Here is a 20435-nt window from a genome sequence, read left to right as displayed (position 1 = left end):
TGAGTATATGCCCATGAATCATGATCACGGCCCAAAACAATAGAGACACAGTCGAACCGTGACGTCGGTGACACGTCTCTGTCAGTCAGTGGTGAAACAGTGACTTCCCCTTCTTCATCTGTTTTTCTCTTTTCTGGGAGAGGGGGAGAGGCGGGAGGCGGCGCGGTGGCAGGGGAGAGGCTACAAAAAGGCCATTTAGCGGACAATCAGCCGCAGCTCACATGACACTAGTTTGTTGGTTGTGCCAAAAGTTTGGACTGTCTGGCAGCCTCAGACGCCAAGATGTGGAGGAAGATGGAGGTCGTGGAGGGGAGACGCAGATCATTTCACGGCGGTATTCCCCAGCGGCCTCCCCTCCTTGTGACTGTGCGCTCACAAAGGAATGTTTGTGTGTGTGCGTGTCCGCGTGTGTGCGTGTGTGTCGGTGTGTGTGTGCGTGTGTGTGCGTGTGTGTGCGTGTGTGTGTGTGTGTGTGTGCTTGTGCGTGTGTGTGTGTGCGTGTGTGTGTGTGCGTGTGTGTGTGTCCGTGTTGACAACGACTCTTTCTCTCTTCTAGATCTTCCCACCAACAGTGGATTTTAAATGTCTAACAGATGTCACGAAAAAACTTCTTAAAGGAATAAATGACTGTGCTCTTGAATGTAAACATGTGGGAGTTATTTGTATTTTTTTTTTTTTTCCAAGACACATTAACAGCAAAGTCCAGTGTTGTGTTTCCCCGGGGCAAACTGAGAAGTGATGTAATAATAGGTCTCTCTCTCTGACCCCCAACCTTTAGGAGCCGACTTGTCGCTTCAATATTAAACTCTGAACTGTTTTTCCCCTCTTTCAGGTGCTCGTGAAAGAGTCGGACCGACTTCTCCTCCAGTTTTTTTTTCCCGTTAGTTTGTTTGTTTGTTTGTTGGCAGAGAAGTGTGTTGCCAAAAAAAAAAAAAAAAAAGCACCCTTAAAGAAAATGAATACCACTGACTCCCCACATATTCTCCTTTAGATTCTGTGAAATGTGTCATGGGCTATACTCAAAGGTTTACTACCATTGAACACAAAGGTAGCGCCGCGCTCTGCATGGGTTCAAAGTCTCTGGTCTCGTTTGTGAGTTTTCTCTTTGTGCTGTTTTTGACATGTTACACCAGCTCGTAGACAAATGCTTGGCTGCCGCAGCTTTTTTGTTGTTTTGACTCCACAAACATAAGCTGTAACTGACCACTCTTAGATCTTTCTTCTCTTTCTTTCTGTCTCTACTCGTCTGTCTCTCTCTCTAGTCTGTCCTAAGCATGTCCAACAACAGTAAACATGTGTCCGGCCTCTGGATGTGTTCTTGTCGAAAGAACAGCATTCCACTTCTGCATTTTGATTAATCAGACATCCACCTCAGCAAAGTGTTTTGTGAAATACTACCACTCCTAAAAGAAAATGGGAAAAAAAGCATACATTGCATTGAGTTTTACACTGGTTTGTACCCTCGCCTGTTTTTTCAAATTAATAGTTTTTGTGAAGCCCAGAGTCAAGTGTCAGGTTGGTCTTCGCTGGATGAAACTCAAAGTTTTTCTATCTCTCCTGTGATTTGCACAGGCTCACAGTCCAGTCTGTCAATCATTACTGAAACCCTAACGCCTTTTCAGTGCCTCGACTCTATCTCAGGCCGTCTGGTTGTGATGCGTTAGCATGAGGTTGTTGCCCGTGGAAAGGCTTTAAATCGGCGGCGTTGTAATTTACCGTTCATTCTGTACTCGAGAATGAATCCGTTGGCGGGACAGAGGCCGACGTGCAGAAACAGGAAGTGGCTCGGAGACGGACTGAATTGAACCGAAGGATTTTGGCTGCTCCTGTTTACACTTTAACTAGTGAGGACTTTTAACGGTGGTTTTGAGGCTAACGCAGTGTAGGAAAATGAGTAAGAACAACTTACACTTAACTGGTTTTACAAGTTGTCATTTGACTACTAGAAATAACTGCACACCTGCACGTGTCTCCGAGAGTGTCCCCCCTCACCGATAAGTTTTTTGCCCCTAAAACTCACCTATAAATGACCCTGTAAAACCTGCGTCCTAGGCTTTTTTAAAAAAAATCTGTGGTTATATTAAAAATGATAACACCTGTATCATTACTGAATGTGACTAAAAATGTGCCTGTCCCGCTCCCTGTCCCTTCTCCCTCCCTCCAGATCCGGGTGGTGAATGCATTCCGCAGCTCCATCTCCCTCTATGAGGGGCTGGGGAAGCCCGAGTCGCGATCATCGATCCACAACTTCATGAACCACCCCGAGTTCCGGATAGAGGACTCCGAGCCCCACATCCCCCTCATAGACGACACGGACGCGGAGGACGACGCTCCCACCAAGCGCAACTCGGCCAGCCCCCGCAACGCCACGCCCACGCCGCCCTCGCCCTCACCGTCGCCCTCGCCCACGCCCACGCCCACGCCCGTCAACAACAACGCCGCCCCCACCACGCCGGTCTCGCCCTCCCCAAACCAGAACAATAACGCTGTGGAGAGCAGCAGCAACCACCTCCTCCCGGAGGGCCCCAAATCAGGAACCCCCTCGGCCCCGGGGAGCCCCCTACACAGCTTGGAGACCTCCCTTTGATCTGACCCCCCCTCCCCCCCTCCTCTGCTCTGCACATCACCACCACAATTCTACCCGCCGCCACGGAGCTCGACAGAACGAAGGAACACTCGGAGAGGAGAGGCGGAGGGCCGGGAGGGGGGCGGAGTCTCGCGTGAGCTCGGCTGGCGTTGGACTCACAGAACAGCAGACATTCAGAGGAATGTACGGCTTGGTGTGGACGCTTTGTTCTTCTTTTCATTTTTGGTTCTTATTAAATACCCCCGCCGCAACACAAGGACTCCGACCCTCCCTTCTCGACAACTTTTGTTTTTTCTCGGTAAACAAAGGGGTGATTATAAACTCAGATTGAAAGTGACCTGTTTTTATTATTCTATTATTATTAATATTATTATTATTTTAATTGAGAAGGGGGGGGCGTCGTCCTCCCGGCTTGAAGATCGTCTGTAAGAATTCTGAACGAACCTTTTAGCTTCTCTTTTATCTGAATGGTGTTGTATATTTATCTCTCTGGCCCTTTTGCTCATTCAAAACGTATTTCTGCTCCATTGGCTGTTAATATTTTTGAGTTATTTATGTTTTTTGGAAAAAGCAGGTCTGTTTACAAAGTTTGTAGATACTTTTTTTTTTTCTGTTTGTAGGCAAAAGAGCTTCCTGATGTATGATGCAGAAAACTGGGACAGAAGAAAACAAACGAATGAGAGGATTATTTCAGATACTGCTGTATTTTCAGGAAAAAAGGGGTGTTTCTATTGAAACTTAACTATTTTTGCCTGCAAGTTTTATTTGTTATATATTTGTAGATATATATAGAAAAACCTCTAGCCAAACCGTTAAACACTAAGGCTTGTATAGAAAGAGGTTTACCGGGGCGAGGTGCTTCTCACAGGAGACGGGATGGGACAGACGATTCGGGCCTCTGTACACTAACATCGCTATAAATATTTACTTCTTCCATTTCTTCGATAGTTTTCATGTGCACAAAACCTTCTGGAGCTCTGGATTCTCTTTTCATTCATTACGTTGTGTTCGAGGATTTCCACATGTTGAAAGGTTCACTCATTTAAAGGGATTTTTTTAGGAGAAAAAATAAAAAGGCCCGGGCCCCGTATTTAGCAAGCATCCCGAGCACGGGAGCAGGAAGTTTGGACTGGGGAAACAAAAGTCTTACCTCAAGAGTCGGACGCGAGGTCGCGAAGAAGCCTCCGACGGTCACGTTCAGCAGGAGGTTCAGAGTTTTTCCTTTTAGATTTTTGTGGTTTTACTAGTTGTTCTTGTTGTTGTTGTTATTAGTTAGTTAGTTACATCCAGAAGAGGCTGATGTAGATGATTAAATGGCGGAAAAAGACAAATAATTTATGCACATTAAGGCTAAAAACAATTTGCCAAAACTCACCAGTTGAAACTAGCGCTGTTCAACCAGTGCGCCTATTTATTTTTGGAATCAGAAGTTCATATAGAGTAAACATGAATGTGCCTTGGCTATAATAATAATAATAATTTAGACGAGTGCTTGGTCCCGTCGTTTACCACCTCCAGAAAACTCCTTGCAGATAACAGTAGAACCACACAAGCCTCATTCTGAAAGTTCTGGGCCTGTCGGGACGGATCTCCTGCCTCTGGATGCTTGACAGATATGGATCCTGGTTCATCGTTATTTCAAATTGGTGCATTTTATTTCTTTAAAAAAAAGGTTAGTGTTTTTTCCAGCAAAACGTCAGCCCCCTGCCAATGTACAATACTGACATTTGTTTACTCAGGCATAGAAAAAAGTATTTAACTTAAAAGAAATCCATAAAGGAAGAAAAATAAACGACCATTTAACATCAGCCTTTGTGTATTTAAATAGTCAAACATTGTCTTGGTCAAAAAGCAGGTGAATTACTTTCATATTTCATTCAGTCTTTAAGATAATGCTTTAGGGGAAGAACAAAAAAACAACTTAATTTCATCCTCCGAGTTCTTGTTTGTTGATCTTTTTAAAAATTAAAAACAGGGAAAAAATTTTATTGTTTTTTTGTTTCTTTGTTTTTTCAGCCCAGTCCACACGACTCCTTTCAACACGAATAAATGTTGCTGCATTTGATCTGTTTGTAAAGTATTTTTGACACCTGATGTACTGGAATTGCTAAAGAATTGGACATGAGCATTTTTCAAGAATAAAGACTATAGGCATACACTGGTATCGATCAGCACAGGGTACTTTTATTCCATAGCGTTGCGGCGGGGAGGAGTAAAAATAATTTTGATACAAATCAGAAATAAGAGATGTACCTTTGTATTTTTATGACAATACTGATGATACCTGTCATCGCACTAAGGCGATTTTGGATGATTTGACACCAATCACGTTCTATGGGTGAGGGGGTTTGGCCACTAAAAAAAACGTGTTGTTGTTCTGGAAATATTCATCTCAGGGTGCAAATGGTGTGAAAGAGAACAGGCTTCTTTTAGTTTGTCGCTTAATTCAATGTTTGGGTCGGTGGTTGTCGAAACACACGGGACGGCTCCGGCCGCAGGCTGCAGATTGTTCCTGCAGCCTCCTGGCTGAAGGGGCCGTGGACGGGGGGGAGGGGAGGGGATGGGGAGGGGGATGAAAATGTTAAATCGCAGCGTTCTCCGAGGAAATGGTTTGTTTCCCTTGTTTTACAGACGACAAAACAGCAGCTAGGATTGCAAAGAAAGTGAGAAATTTTAAAAGAAAAAAATAGACGAGCGGGAATCCACATGAGGAGTTTGTTCTGTAGCTTCTTCCTGTAATGGGAATGAATGTTTTTTTTTTTTTCCATCTGTTTTATTTTTTTTATCTTTTAACATTTGGAAATAAAAAGTACTTCATGTCTGTTTATCTTGAGCATTTTAAATGGATATCGTGATTGGATTTACATTTGAAACTTGTCGAGTAATGTGTATGGTTTTTAAAAATAAAAAATTGTATTTAGCCTAACTGCAGGGCCGTGTTCTCTTTTGTCACGCAGTGTTTCCGGGAGTGGAGTGGAAATCCTGCAAAAGTGGCAGTCGTTTGAGCGAAGAGCTGCTTTTCTCCACAACTGAACAATTTCCAAATGTATGAAAACCAGTAGATTGTAGATGACCAACAGAGGAGGGTGAAATACATAAAGTATACGCTGGAAAAGTCTATGTAAACAAATACTAGCATTTTCCCAGTTTATTCATGAATTATGTGATTAGTTTGGTCTAAGGACACGTGCTCGACAATCAGCTCTGAATAATTATAGAGATGGCGGATGGTAGTATAGCTACTGTCTTTGTGAGCAGTGGGGTAAAGGCAACACTGGGTTATGATGACAAGAGTTTAGAGTCAGTGATTGAATATAATATTGTGCAGTGGATGATTTGTTGTCAATGTTTTTCCGCAGCTGTCTCTGCTCCAACAAGGAGGATTTGGGAGGGCTACTTCTTCTGTGCAGAGGTGGAGCAGGTGAAGCTTGTTTACAGTGCACAACAACAACTCAGCAATTTGGAGGCTTTTTTTAGTTTTGGTGGTTTATGTTTTGTCATAAATGAACAAATATACAGATCAACCATTTCTTATCCATTTGTTTATTCTGAGAAATAACATGTTTCCTCCAACTTTAATGTTGTTTAATGAAAGTGATGTGCAAATCAATTAAATGTGTGTGTGTGTGTGTGTGTGTGTGTGTGTGTGTGTGTGTGTGTGTTCCCCTCTTTAAAAGAAAAGGAGAGCAACGCAACAACCAAAAGATGTGCAGGAGTCAAAGTGAAGTGTAAATAAACTTAGTTAAATTTTTCAACAGTTCTTCAAAAATATGCAACAGGTTAACCTAAGTTTGTGTGGGGGAGGGATGGGATGAGGTGCTGGTGCCAAAGAATTGAAATTGCAATCTGGTCAAAAAACAAACAAACAACAACCCAAATTTATAATCATAAAATACTGAGAGAAAAAAAGCCGGGAAACATTCATATTCACATTCAAATAAAAAGGTTTGATTCCAGACACTGGAATAACACACACTAGAAAATATTGGATTATAGCTAGCCTTTATATTAGTAAGTAAAAATGAAAAGTGGTCTTTGAATATGGAAGAAAAATGTAATTGAATAAGAACAAAACCAAAAGAAATATGCATAATTTTGTTTTTTAAATGTATTTTTTTTTCAAAGAATAATCGTAAACAAACGAATATATTAAGACAAAAAAGCAAGGGTTTTAGAAGACAATGTGTTATTGCACATCCAGACCAGCAGAGGGCAGTGGACTTCTCTCCAGTCCTCTTCTTTTAACACTTTGTTTTTAACCTGTCCACTCCTCGAAGATCGTGTATGCATACGATGAATTACTCGGCGTCCTTGACGGTTGACAGTCAACCACAACCGACCGCTACGTTGAGATCCCCCCCGGTCTGACCAGATCAGTGAGGACCCGGAATTACGAGCAGAGTGAGACCTCGGCGACTGGTCCGCCTCCTCCTCCTTCTCCTCTCCCTCAGCACCACGGCTCCTTTCCGCTCCGCAGGACTTCGCTCCCCGGTAATGGATCCCGGACACCGGCTGGAGGTGTGTTGAAGACAAGGTCCCGACGTCTAGACCCGGAGTCAGGGCGGGGCTGGAGCGGAGGAGCTCTGATCGTCCTGTCGCTGGTTCTCACGTGTGGTACCTCTGCACGGCGGACGATCGTGTGCGCGCAGCAGTGCATCAGTGTTTACGGTGCAGGGGGCGGTTGCACGCAGCAGCAGCAGCAGCAGCAGCAGCAGCAGCAGGGGGTTGGGGGACACTCCAGGACACTGAGCCCTGCCCTTGTCTTCCTCCAGGCCGGAATGTGCTCACGATGAGGGAGTGGTGGATCCACGTGGCCCTGATCTGCGTCCCGCTGGTCGCCGTCTACCTGCACATCCCGCCGCCGCAGCTGTCGCCCGCCCTGCACAAGTGGCACGGCGCCGGGGAGGTGTTCCGCTTCAGGGGCCGCGAGGTCTTCTACAGAGGCAAGAGCCGCTCACGTCGATCACTGTCATGTCGGACATCACATGGTCACTCACACGATGGTCGTGGCCACTAAAAGAAAATCACCATGACATTATCGCGATATTTATAGAAAGAGTGTGAATAACAATCATAATGGAAAATCTGTCATTTTCATCTTCAGCATTGTTTGTTGTGTTTTTGCAAATTCATCGTTCTCAAAAATTCTATACTGATATGAATGTTAATATTAACTAATACATGCCAGGGTTAAGCAAAGAGGTGATGATCCCATGGTTAGACCCTTTTCCACATTGATATTTTAAATTATTATTATTCGTAATAGTTGCTTTAGTTTCACGTCTGCGTCTCCCACATTGATGGGAAAAAAAGGAAATCATATAAGAAACGTATGATTAACACAATATCAATAATTCATTTAAAAAATATATTATGATTATTGTGATATTGCGACAGACCTACTGTCGTGTAAGATGTCGGCACAGGCTCTCTGGTGTTCACTTGTGAGGAATTATCTTCACACAATAATTATAACTGATCATTCGATTTACACTATATCCGAAATAATAAATCAATCATGCTTTAGCCATAACGCCTGATCTTCATCAGTAGGTGGACTTGCCGGCCATTACGTTTGAATTGCAAATGTTTTGATTTCCTTTTTTAAATAAAAAAACAACATATTTACCTCTATACTTATTATGATATGTATTAATAATTGGGCTCTTCTCTCCTCTAACCAGACTCCTACGGGGCTTTGGGGAGCTCTGATGTCATCATTCTGCTCCACGGCTTCCCCACCTCCAGCTACGACTGGAACAAGGTGCCCACTGCACGCGCTCTGTAGCTAAATCGACGATGACAAAGTCTTTAGAACAAAATATAGATGCTTTTATTTATGCATTTAATGCTGTGGTCACAGATCTGGGAGCCTCTCACTCAGCGCTTCCATCGAGTCATTGCACTGGACTTCCTCGGGTTTGGCTTCAGTGACAAACCGGTGAGTAAAAATTCTGTCTTTAAATATCTTGTTTAAATGTCGTGCGGCAGAGGAAAGCATGTTACTGTGACAAATCCATTTATGTCATAGATTAATGCTCTAAAATCTGTTGTTTTTAGATATATATATTCCCTGTATGATTCTGTCTGAGAACCCTTTTTTCTCCCGGACATCCCAGCGGCCACACAGGTACTCCATCTTCGAGCAGGCCAGTGTGGTGGAGGCCCTGGTGGCCCACTTGGGCCTGGGCAGCCAGCGAGTCAACCTGGTGTCCCACGACTACGGAGACACCGTGGCCCTGGAGCTGCTCTACAGGTGTGTGTGTGTGTTTGAGTCTGTGTGTGTGTGTGTGTGTGTGTATGTGTGTGAGTGAAAGGAAATGGTCCAACACAGAGTAAAATCATAACGTCTCTCTTGTTTGTGTTTACACCAGGAGCGACCAGAATCGCACAGGTCACCTGACCTTAAACAGCCTCTGTCTTTCCAATGGAGGTACGCCGGTTTTTATTTTTCCCACTGTGCTTTTTTTGCACCAACAACGGAAATGTAACATCCTGTGATCAGGGAGGTAGAAGAAGAATAAGTCGTTCTTAACAAGAACATCATTCAAACAAGATTTGCATTTCAAAGTTTTTTTCTGTTTTTTTAACGCATGTCAGACAGAAACATTGTCCGGTTGAATCTTTCCTGTTCTGTGGCTTTCCACAGCAGCTCAGTGACACTCGGAAACCAACTGAAAAAAAAGAAACAAGCCACATTTTCTGGCTTTCAACTGGTTTCCTGTTGTCACCTTGTAAACAAACCATGTACGAGCAATGTGACGACGTCACCTCCCGTGCTGCAGTTGGATTCCTCTGCTGTGACGGGCGGCGCTCACAGCTCTTGTGTTTTATTTGTTTGTTTTTTTCCTACAACAGGATTATTCCCAGAAACACACTACCCACGGCTGCTGCAGACGGTGAGTCACCTCCGTTCCTCTCCGAGCCACTTTTTCAGCAAAGATCAGTGTAATTGTTTTAAGAAGAAAGGGTGAGAGTGAGCCGGAGGATTTCGGGGGTTGACGTCTATGCGCCCTGAGATGTTTGTGTTTGTCCCCAAAAGCTCCTGAAGGACTCCAGTTTCCTGGCTCCCGTCCTGATGCGTCTCACCAACTACATGATCTTCCAAACAGGGTGAGTGTGTTAACAAACACAAGATCAATACAGTGGATTTATGCACCAGCGGGTTTTTTTTTATGAAGTCGTCTCTGTGTTTTTCTGTTCTCAGAGTCGGAGAAGTGTTCGGCCCGTACACGCAGCCCACGGACGCCGAGTTCTGGGACATGTGGACGGGCCTGCGCTACAATGATGGCAACCTAGTTTTGGACAGGTAGGTGTGTGTGTGTGTGTGTGTGTGTGTGTGTGTGTGTGTGTGTTTGTCCGCTCACGTTGTGTTCACACTTTGTGTTCTGCGCACTCACTTGCGGACCTGTCCTCTCTTTTTTTGTCAGTATTCTGCAGTACATCAACCAGAGGTTGAAACACAGAGAGCGATGGGTGGGCGCGCTCACTTCCACCTTCGTCCCACGTGAGTTCTGTGCAGTCGCACGAGACGACCGACCGCGTGCGTGTGCGATGTTGTCGTCAGCGGGTCGGCCAAACATTTCCTTAAGGTGTATTGGGCCCAGGGTAAGCAGCTGATGCTAAGCTGCTTAACCCCGTGGGGAGCGGCCTCGTAGTCCCATCTGTGATCCCGAGCTCAGGAGGGAGGGGGTTGGGACGTGCGTGTGTGTGTGTGTGTGTGTGTGTGTGTGTGCGGTAGTGACAGACGTCATGTGAGATGCAGCAAAAAACGCCTTGTTTGCATTGTCATCGTGAGCATTCTGACATACGTACAGCCTCGCACAGCCGCTCATGTGGCTGCAAAGAAAAGGAAAATCAGGAAACGCTTGCATTTATGAAATTATTGATCACATATTTCCCTTCTTGACTGTGTTAACTCACATGTGGTATTTAATCCTGGAGCCCATCAGGCCTCGACCTCTTCCACCGTGACCCTCTTCTCTCCTCCGTCTTGTCTTGCAGTGCACATGATCTACGGACCCCTGGACCCCGTCAACCCTCATCCGCAGTTCATCCGTCTTTACCAGTGAGTGACCTCCAACCTTCCACCTCTGATCCTTAAATTCAAATCTTTTTTTTACCCTTTCTGCTGTTCACACTTGACCCTAGCTGTGTAAACAAGTTTAAAAAAAAAAATGTGCCTGAGAAAGTAAAGGCTTGTGATATTCATTTATGTTTTAATTTTTTGTCTTTAATTATGCAGATTAGTCCATGTCTTGTAATGTACTTTTAGTTGTAGTTTTCTTTTTTTTTTTAATCGGGTTCCTGTGAGGTCATCTGATAAATATTAGTTCGAACCTGTTCATTATGTGTAGCCCGTTGGTGCAGGGGCAGAGTGAGTGGCTGCAAAGTGCAGGGTTGATGGGTCAAACCCTGGTCAAGGCAAAGCTAGGAAGTGAAATAGGATTACATTTTTTGCTTTTTAGTGGTTTTGGCCCAAAAAAAAAAATTTGTTTATTTTTTCTCTTTAATTCTTCCACCTTTAATGCTACTGTCCTCTAGCCACTCCCCCTCCTGATGACACACTTGTCTAGCCACTCCCCCTCTGAGTGTCACTGTCCATTAACTCCGCCCACTCCTGGTGTCATTGTCCGTTGACTCCGCCCACTCCTGGTGTCACTGTCCATTAGCTCCGCCTGCTCCTGGTTTGCCCCTCAACCAGTGTCACAGACCTCTCACCAGTAGGTCATCCGTCGCTGCATGGTCCTCCCGCCCATTATGTATTTTAGGGAATCTCGCAGAGTTAATGGAATATCAAGTCCGTGTTTCATTTTTAGGAATCTCGTCCTTACATGTTTGAGTCTTTCCTCAGGGACTCTGCTCTCAGAATTGAACTCTGGGCCTTTTGCACCAGAGACACTCGTCTTACCGCTCGCCCACCATCTTTCACACTATTCTTCGGTCCAGTTTGTTCTCATGAATCTCTCAGCAGACATGCAAGAGGACAAATTGCAAAATTTGTCGTAGGTTGGAGTCGAACCAAGAACTTTGATGATATAATATCTGTATCTTATCCTCTACGCCACAGAATATTATACAAACTGAAGTATTTTCCCGAGATTTGTATGTTTTGTTTTGTGTGAATTGATTCACAAAACTCTCTCCAGTGGGATTTGATCTGACGACCTTTCACACGAGAGTCCAAAATCTTACCACTGCACCACCATCCTGCTTAAACACATAGGTCCTGTTTCTTCATCTGAAAGCTGCTGTCGCAGTCAAGAAGACAAACTGCTAAAGTTTCAGTCAACCTGTTTGTGTTTTGTGTGATTTATGTAAATGAAAACACTGCTACAGAGTTCATGTTCAACCTCTTCACTCAGAAATAAGTTTAAATGTATGTCTTGTTTGAATCGATTCACAAAACTCTCACTAGTGGGATTTGATCTGACGACCTTTTAAAGAAGATCCCAAAATCTTACCACTACACCACCGTCCTCTTCAGAACTGTTGATCCTGTTTCTTCATCTTAAAGCTGCTGTCGGCAGTCAAGAAGACAAACTGCTAAAGTTTTTAGTCAACCTGTTTGTGTTTTGTGTGATTTATGTAAATGAAAACACTGCTACAGAGTTCATGTTCAACATGTTCACCCAGAAATAAGTTTAAATGTCAGGGCCTGCATTAAATATAATGCAAAGACATGAAAGATATATTCTTAAAGGATTTATTCAACATTTTTCAGAAAGATGGATAAGTGAGGATTTGAACCTGGTACTAAATGGTATGAAGTCATGTCCATAAACCACTGGACTACTGAGAATATCCACATCTGAGATTCGTTACTCCTAGTTGTCACTTTCATGAACTGACTTGTCCAAACACGCAGCTTTGGGCTTTTTTGTGTGTCTTCTATAGATTATTGATCTTGTGTTCTGTCTCTGCAGGCAGCTGGTCCAGAGGTCGACGGTCACCGTTTTGGACGAACACATCAGCCACTACCCTCAGCTGGAAGATCCCACCGGCTTCCTCAATGCATATTTCAATTTTATTCACTCTTTCTGAAAAATGCGACAGCCACACTGTAGTTAAAGAGCGATTCAAAAACGAAAACTTTTTTCCTGATGATAGTAACCAGAAGAAATGCTGCATTAATCTGAGGTGTTAATTCACCAGTATTATTCCCTGAGATGTCAATTACTGAAATAGACGACATAAAATGTGAGCTAAAAAAAAAAGTTGTACTTAATGCAACAGACTGACTTATGTGAGGAATCATGATACTGTCAGTTAGGGTTGGTCATGTGACCTTTGAACATATCTGTGCAACAGTTTTGATTCCCTGCATATTCTTTCGTTTGATGAGTCTTGCAATCGGCTGCATTCTGAATGAATTTTTGATGATTTTCTACATTTCTCTTCTCAATGAGTCTTACCTTTCTTCAAATAAACCTAGTTTTCTAAAATAAAAATACAAAGATACTTTTGGTTATTTTGACAGTCGAGACTTTATTGTAGATTTGACAGAACCAGGAGCAGACGGTAAAAACAAAACATAGAAGAAACACTTTTAAAGTTTGTGTCTTTGAAGTAATAAAACATTTATTCAGGTGTGGATGGTGTCGGCATAGTAATTACAACAGCATGATATCTTTAATTTTAGAGCTGTGAAGAAAGAAAAGAAAAAGACATTTCAGACAGTTTGCCGTGCAGACGCAAAAAGCTCTCGTGATTGCGTTGGCACTTCAGCCCACAGAGGCGAGGATGACGTCGACGACCGTCTCTTCTCCGCTGCGAACCGTCACCTGCATGGTGACGCCGTCGGCCAGCGCCAGGCGGGCACGGACCAGCACGTCGTGACCGCCACGGAACACGCCTGAGAGGAGGAGGAGAGAGAGAACCGAGAGTTAAACAGCTGATGATGTCAATAACAGTCTGAATCAACTACGTGTACAAAAAAAGCATTTTCTTTAACCATAAATCAACTATAAGCTAAATTCAATATGCTATTTGTAGTTATGACATTTATATTTGAAGTTACATAAGAGACGACATGCTTGCACTTCTGAGGAAGCAAGTGATATGATTTTTAAAAAAAGAAAAAGAAATGGACCACCACCCTGATTCCCAACACCTACCAGCCAGGAAGAGGACGTGCGAATTCTTGTTTTCAGGAACTTTGTCAGAGCGCTCACATGGCTGCATTCCCAGGAAGCTGATGATGTTACCCACCGCCTCTGTACACAAAAACACGACAGTCAGTAAATACAAAAGAAAAAAAAACAACATGCCTCAACAAACTGTGTAAAAGTACAGAAACCTCACACTCGACGAGAAAACTTCCTTCCTTCTACTTGAAGAAATTTACCTCTGAATTTAAAAATAAGGGCATTATTGATTTTGGCCTTGATGTATGACCTCTGCGTACCGTCTAGAGTCCGTACAGACGCCAGGGCGAAGGTCTCTTCCTTCTCAAATTCGTCTCCCACTTCTTCCCACGCTGCTGCGAAATTTGGTTTCAAAACCTTCTGGATGTGGTCGGCAACAGTCACCTCCAGATCCTCCAGCTGCAGAGGACACGACACACGGGAGCGGTCGAGGGACGATGAGGGATGAGTTGGGGAAAATGGGGAAAAGAAAAACATAAGAATAAGATTATTGATGAAAATACGCAAAGCTCATTCTCCTAGTTTGTACCCTACTACGTACCACATATTCGTCGTCATAACCATCGTCATCAGGCTCTCCCGTGTTGGGGTCGCAGTCTTTGACGAGGTACTTCATTGTGCAGCTGAACGTGCAAGACACTGTGGAAACACATCGACAACATTGAAAACAGTCACTTTGAGCAATTTTTTGCACTTTTTGGCTGCTGCATGACTAAAAGTTTCTTTGACCAGTAATCCGAAACCTTCTTTTTACATCACTGCCCGTTAACCTCCATTAAGTCTCAGAGTTCCTACCGGCAGTGGGGTCGTCGTCGGGCAGGCGGACCAGAGTGTAGGAGGACCCGGGCTGACTGTAGGGAAGGGTGGCGGCTGGGATGTAGTGAATCACCTCGTAGGATTCCGACGGCTCCATCTGTACTAGGACCTGCAACGAGGAACCACACCATTTTAATGAGACATCTAAAAAAAAAAAGGTGATGAAATAAAAGTGATGATGAAACGGAGCAGGGGAACCGCTGGCACCTTTTGCAAGAGCTGGTCGTTAAGTGTGTTTGTGCAGTCGAACTGGAACACCATGTGCCTGGCGAAGGTGTGCTTGATGCAGCGCACCACGTATTCCGTCTCAGCCTCCGTCAGCTGCACCGGCTCCGAGGACTTGAAGAGCGGGCCGAGCCCGTGGAACTCCGGGACGGCCGCCAGTTGCTCTGTGAGAGGGACGACAAGCAGAGGGCAAATTGAAACTTCCTCATCCTACTCTTTATTTCATCGCTTCTTGAATCCCGTGAAGAACAGCTGTGGTGTTTACAATCATACCCTGGTAAATGTCCTGGCGTGAGGGGGCCAACCTCTCTGGCAGTTTGCTGGTAGCGACAGGGGCGATATCTGGGAGGAAAACAAATAAAGTTTAACAAGACACTCCTCAGGAACTGATTCTCCTCGAGCGTGTAAGTGAACAGCTGTGTGGTTGTACCTGTCTTCTGTTCTGAGATGGGAGTGGTGGCCAGGGGGACGGTCTTCATGTCGAAAGGTTTCTCCAGGGGCTCCAGAGTGTACTGGTGGAGGGACTTCTCCAGGCCGGGGATGGAAACCGACAGACCTGAGTGTGACAAGCATACAAAAAGTTAACGCTCAACATTTCTGCTTCATTTTTTTGGCAAATTATGACTTGGGAATATTTCCAACTAAAATCAATGACTGTTAAACATAGAGAACAGAGTGTGTGTGTGTGTGTGTGTGTGTGTGTGTGTGCCTGCGTGTGTGTGTTTGTGTGTCTCTTACCGTTGAAGATGTAGGCAGCATTCAGTGCCTTCTGCTTCTGCTGCAGCACATTCATGTAGAAAGTAGCTCTGTCACGCACCTCATCATCACTGTCCATCATGCACCTGCAACGGACAAGGTATGTTACCCCACGTATTCACCACAACATGACATAGTAAGAATTTTAGACTCCTACTGAGTAAAAAAGGTCTGAATTTCTCAGGGTTGTAAAGGCTGTAGCATAAATATTTAAGGAAAGTGGGTCTTTTCCAAAGAGAACTGCGGGGTATTCAGTCGCACATGACAAAAAAAACAACAACTACAAAAGAACGTTAATTAATACCTTTGCATAAGAACCAGGACACTCGGCAGCAGGTCATCATTCTGAGCTCCGAATTTAGCCAGAGCACTGACGGCAGCTGAAGGCGGAGGGAGAAACAAAATATTTTAGGCTACTTCTAAATGTCTTTAGCATTTGAAATTCTGAGCTGTGCCCTTTTTCCTCACCTGCGCGAACGGCCTCGCTCTCCAGCACCACGCGGTTGAAGATGAAGCGGATGTACTTGGAGGGCTGTGGTGTGCGCGGGCCCTCTTTGCCCAGCAGGTGCAGGATCTTGGTGGCCAGCACTGTGTGCTCGCAGTCCTCAATGAACTCGCACAGGTGGGCCAGGCCCGTCTCTTTGCTCTCGGGGTTCTCCTCGATGATGCTGATGATGCAGTCCACGATGGCCCGCTTGTAGTCAAAGCCGCCCTGCAGGGAGGGGACAGGCGGTCAGGACACTAGCCACAAACAGACAGACTCATCTCTTATTTATCTTTTGAGGAATTTTTTTTCTGATTAGGTGATGAAAACTCTCAAGGAAGCTCCTGAACTGAAAAGAGAAGAAAGCCGGTGGTCTGTTAATGATGGACTTACATCATCTCTGAGCATGTTGGACAGGAAGTTCATCATGACGCTGTGCTTCCTGGGATACTTCTGACACAGAGCGCTGATGGCCTGCACCACCACCACCTGGAGTAAACAGTAAATCAGGGACACGTTCAGGAACAAAAATAACAGGATTTTAAAAAATGGGTAACAAGCATGGAAATTCATTTTAGAAATGAATGTTGCGAGGCCACAGAGGCTGAAATCCTGAGAGATCATTTCTATTACTTACCGATTTTCAAGAACTTTTGAATCTTATACAGAATTTATAAAAAGAAAAGATGCCCGACCTTGAACTCGTCCGAGATCTCAGAAACGAACGAGGAGATCTGCTTCATGAGTCGGTCCACGCTGCTCTCGCTGCCAGTCTTGAGCAGAGTGGTGATTGCCAGCGTTGCGATGCTGCGGTTCGAGTCCGTGATCAGGTTTTCCAGGTCCAGATTACACGCCGTGACAGCTGAGGGATGCTTCATCGCCACCTTCGGGACAACAAAGGAAAAGTCAGTGAAGTATATGCAATAACTGAATAATGACGCATACGTTATAAGACAAGCCACGCGGCGGAGGGATGGAGAGTAAAACTTTACCTTGTTGAGGGTCCTGACTGCAGCATATCTCAGGGCAGCTTTAGGAGAACTGCAGAAGAGCTGCAGCACTGCAGGTGGACAAAAAATCAATATTATCACACATTAAAATATCACACAAACATCATTGGACTCTGTCCGCACATCACTTAAGTGGATAGAAGAAATTTGCTGTGAATCAGAGAGAGTGACTGAGATGCGAGTGGACTACCGACCCGACACAGCAGGAGCCAGCTCTCTGGCAGTACAGTTGGGCATATGGACAATGGCAGAAGCGGCCTCGTACACCACCATCTCATTCTTGTTCCTCAGGCAGCTCTCGATGAAGTCAAACAAGGGGCTGTCGTGACTGTAAATATAAGATAACATGTCACTACAGAATCAGCCGTTCGGTACAAGTACCCAGACTTTCCCCCGTGTGCCTCGACTGGCACATCACACGACTGCACGTCCACTCACCCTCCCTCTGTCTCATCCAGCAGCTTGCTGGCGATCCGGATGAGCATGCAATAGGCAAAGGGAGACTTGAGACCGGACTTGGTGAACTTGTTGAGCATCTTGGTGACGGCGAGGCGGTCGTTCTTCCTCAGGTGATACAACAGGCCCAGCGCGTGATACTGCAGCGGGACAGCACACACAAATATAGGATAGAGGATTTAAAATACAGTTGAGCTACCTCTCTACACGTCCAATTAATTCCCAAGTCTTCGTGTGTGAGTGTGTTTGTCCTTCCCACCTGGACCATGACATTGTCACTGGAAGCCGCTTCCTGGGCTTCGTTCACCCAGCGCTTCACCACATCGTAGCTCATCTTTACCATGTGCTGAACGCAAACAAACAAAAAGGATCATCAGCCATGACACACTGGTTACACAACGTAATGAAAATCATATAGGAACACACCAATACTAACAAAATCTAGACCCAATTTAAAAAAAAAAAATTAAACACACTCAATTAAAATCTGATGCTGTGTCTTACCAATGAGGACACCAGGGCAGAACTGGACACACTGGGCACCTTGTCAACAATTGCCTGCTTCATGTATCTCTCAATGGCCTGCAGCATGGTGGTCTGTGGGGAAAGCATTGGGAAAACATAAGAAGAGCTGTACAGTTGGAGAACATACATGTTGTTCTTGGTATGTCGTGGACTAAGCAAAGGACGAGATGGGGTGAGAAGTACTGACATCTGTAATCCTGCAGAGGGCTCTGATAGCAGGTCCGCGGTACACGTCTTCCTTCCCTGTCATGTCCTTGGTCAGGCTGTAAAGTACCACACAAAAAAAAGACAAAAACACTGTGACCTCAAATAGAAAGGTGAACGTATCACAACACTCACGAAGCCTTGCTCCCCGTGGTAATAATATGAACAGTCAAACACACCTTGCACATGCAGATTAGATTACAAAAGAAGAACTTTTGTCACTTTATGTGTCCTGGTGTTACCGGATTATTACAGTTGTACTGAAACAATAGATGTGAACAAACTGTGGGAAAACTGTCTCCTTTCAATCAGCCAAGAAAAAGATCACTCTTTACATGCAAATGTGATCACGTCATGGTACAAACCTGCTGGTGACGATGATGACGTCCTCCGAGATGTTGGCCATCTCTTTGATGGTAAGGTAGCACATCCTCCTCAGGGTTTGCTAGGAGGGAAGCGAGAGAGCAAACTTTCAATACTTGTGTTATAACAAAACAGAACCTGCAATCTGAAAATGAAAAAGATGACAGTGATATCTTACGTCATTGGACTGAAAGAGCCTGGTCATCGCAAAGAAGGCCTCGGTAGCCTCCGTGGTCCCGAAATGCTCACCCTGAGTAAACAAAGACGAGGGAGTGAGACCGACTTGTTTTCAGATGGGTGGACTGACACCAACCACAACACGTGCCAATAAGGAACCACTTCACATTTAATCAATCGAGCTTTTCACCTGGTTGAGGAGGTAGATGATCTTGGTGAGGATGTGGAGGCATCTTCTCGGGTTGATGGGGGTCTCGTTGAAAATGCGTGCCTGTGAACGACAAGGGTCGACAATACTGATTAGAGTGTTGTCTCTTTGACTACTTCTCTGTGCAAAACATGTGATCAGCAAAAACCAGGACGCGGACTTTACTCTACCTCCTGCAACACGGCACTCTTCTCCAGGTGTTGGAAAGGGTTGGACCCGCTTCCTAAATGTGAAAAAGCAACAGGGTCAGACTTCTGTGAACGTCACCTTTGACCCATTACTTCATTGAATTGGCATTCAAACACGCGTAAGGGACGCAAAGGTGTCTGCTGACTCGTGCTTCACACGTGTAGGTGACTTTGGTGCAAAAAGAAGAACTAAAAAACAGCTTAATGTCTGAGCTGACGAATCGAATATCTCAGGTCACAACACCCAGCTGACTCTGCCCTCCCAGCTTGCGATGCTAGTACAGCTAGCTAAAGCTAATCATTGGTGGAGCGGTACATGTACATTTTTGTCAATGGTTGAACTGCGAAGGCAACTCTGCTACCAAATTTGCCTAAACACATGCCGCATAAATATGAATTCACCTGTGAGTCACGCTGGACATTTAAGGTTAATTTCTCCTGACAGCTGGTAAGCTAACTGGCTAGCAGCGCGTTAGCTTGCACAGCGAACACAAATCCGAGTCAGCATCTTCTACACTGACAAACAACCGCTACTCGAGGTCGAGAAATAATAACGTGGCGATCTCACCGGACTCCTCGTCCTTCTTATCGAACTTCTTAATCATTGTTCCGGAGTGAAAGACACGGATGAGGGCAGGAGATGCTCTCAGCCTCGGCGACGGGAGAAGCTACTTCCACGTAGCCGAAGTGAAAACTCACTTCCGGTTGGAAGGTCCACGTCGACGGAACATACATGTCTGTACCACAACCGACAGGGGGCGCTGCTGCATCACAATTGATTTACTTTACTATAGACGTACAGCAGACTTGTATTTATTATGTCTTATAGTTTATCAATAATATTAGATAGTATAAGTATTTTATTAGCATTTATAATAATTATTAAAACGTTTTCTTACTCACTCACAGTCTATTCACCAGGCACCAGAATATTTAGGCTTAATATTTAAGATTGATGTATTTTAATTGCATATAAAATGTCCATCCTTTTGCATTACACAGATTTAACATAAACAAAACGATAAAATAATTGTCATGCATATTTGTCAGTCAAACATAAATTAAACAAGTAAGAGTGGGATGTATGTAAAAGCTCAAATAATACACAATAACCAGATTTGTATATTTATATGAATTGGATTTATTATATCAATAAATCCAATTTGTTTTAAAATGCAAAACAAACATGTAGTTTATTGGTTAATGTTAAATCTGTGTAATCCAAACGAATGGAACTTTTTTATGCAATCAAAATACATAAATCCTAACTGAGTCCTAAATATTTAGGG

The 20435-nt window shown here is 44.4% G+C and overlaps 3 protein-coding genes across 6 annotated transcripts in view; 2 read left to right on the top strand and 1 right to left on the bottom strand.

Moving 5' to 3' along the window:
• The window catches only part of atp2b1a (ATPase plasma membrane Ca2+ transporting 1a), a 41566-nt gene extending 36053 nt beyond the window's left edge, over positions 1–5513 (top strand). For 3 of the 4 annotated variants that reach the window (XM_035610296.2, XM_035610306.2, XM_035610285.2), the window contains one exon: positions 2165–5513. In XM_035610296.2, coding sequence (XP_035466189.2) covers positions 2165–2587 — 423 coding nt within the window. In that variant the 3' untranslated portion in view covers positions 2588–5513. The remainder of the gene's footprint in view (positions 1–2164) is intronic. The other variant, XM_035610315.2, reaches the window with a different exon arrangement.
• Positions 5514–6879: 1366 nt separating this feature from the next.
• mest lies at positions 6880–13181 on the top strand. The gene is made up of 11 exons (XM_035610387.2): positions 6880–7530; positions 8272–8351; positions 8451–8528; positions 8707–8843; positions 8962–9020; positions 9446–9486; positions 9630–9700; positions 9795–9896; positions 10018–10094; positions 10592–10655; positions 12514–13181. Exons 1-11 carry the CDS (start codon positions 7377–7379, stop codon positions 12629–12631), a joined length of 981 nt encoding a protein of 326 aa, XP_035466280.2. The 5' UTR covers positions 6880–7376; the 3' UTR covers positions 12632–13181.
• copg2 (COPI coat complex subunit gamma 2) lies at positions 13056–19859 on the bottom strand. The gene is made up of 24 exons (XM_035610344.2): positions 19715–19859; positions 19129–19181; positions 18941–19021; positions 18752–18823; positions 18576–18655; positions 18194–18269; positions 17986–18078; positions 17741–17827; positions 17464–17621; positions 17220–17353; positions 17008–17075; positions 16711–16899; positions 16409–16504; positions 16000–16243; positions 15836–15911; positions 15514–15617; positions 15206–15331; positions 15049–15117; positions 14758–14939; positions 14530–14659; positions 14276–14373; positions 13995–14133; positions 13705–13803; positions 13056–13442 (listed from the first exon to the last, which is right to left on the bottom strand). The coding sequence occupies exons 1-24, from the start codon at positions 19749–19751 to the stop codon at positions 13312–13314; spliced, it is 2622 nt and encodes an 873-aa protein (XP_035466237.2). The 5' UTR covers positions 19752–19859; the 3' UTR covers positions 13056–13311.
• Between the last annotated feature and the right edge of the window lie 576 nt (positions 19860–20435).

This window comes from Scophthalmus maximus, chromosome 12 (assembly GCF_022379125.1).
Source record: "Scophthalmus maximus strain ysfricsl-2021 chromosome 12, ASM2237912v1, whole genome shotgun sequence".
In the NCBI taxonomy this organism is placed as follows: Eukaryota; Metazoa; Chordata; class Actinopteri; order Pleuronectiformes; family Scophthalmidae; genus Scophthalmus; species Scophthalmus maximus.
The sequence above is the reverse complement of the archived record's forward strand: the minus strand, read 5'-3'. Positions and strand labels throughout refer to the sequence as shown.

Excerpts from the sequence above, each read along its gene's own strand:
- mest (XM_035610387.2), top strand. The coding sequence starts at position 7,377 with ATGAGGGAGTGGTGGATCCACGTGGCCCTGATCTGCGTCCCGCTGGTC. Across the intron at positions 8,844-8,961 it reads GCCCTGGAGCTGCTCTACAG|GAGCGACCAGAATCGCACAG; the intron begins GTGTGTGTGTGT and ends TGTTTACACCAG. Across the intron at positions 9,021-9,445 it reads CCTCTGTCTTTCCAATGGAG|GATTATTCCCAGAAACACAC; the intron begins GTACGCCGGTTT and ends TTCCTACAACAG.
- copg2 (XM_035610344.2), bottom strand. The coding sequence starts at position 19,751 with ATGATTAAGAAGTTCGATAAGAAGGACGAGGAGTCCG. Across the intron at positions 18,656-18,751 it reads GGCTCTTTCAGTCCAATGAC|CAAACCCTGAGGAGGATGTG; the intron begins GTAAGATATCAC and ends CTTCCCTCCTAG. Across the intron at positions 16,505-16,710 it reads AGATCTCGGACGAGTTCAAG|GTGGTGGTGGTGCAGGCCAT; the intron begins GTCGGGCATCTT and ends TGTTTACTCCAG.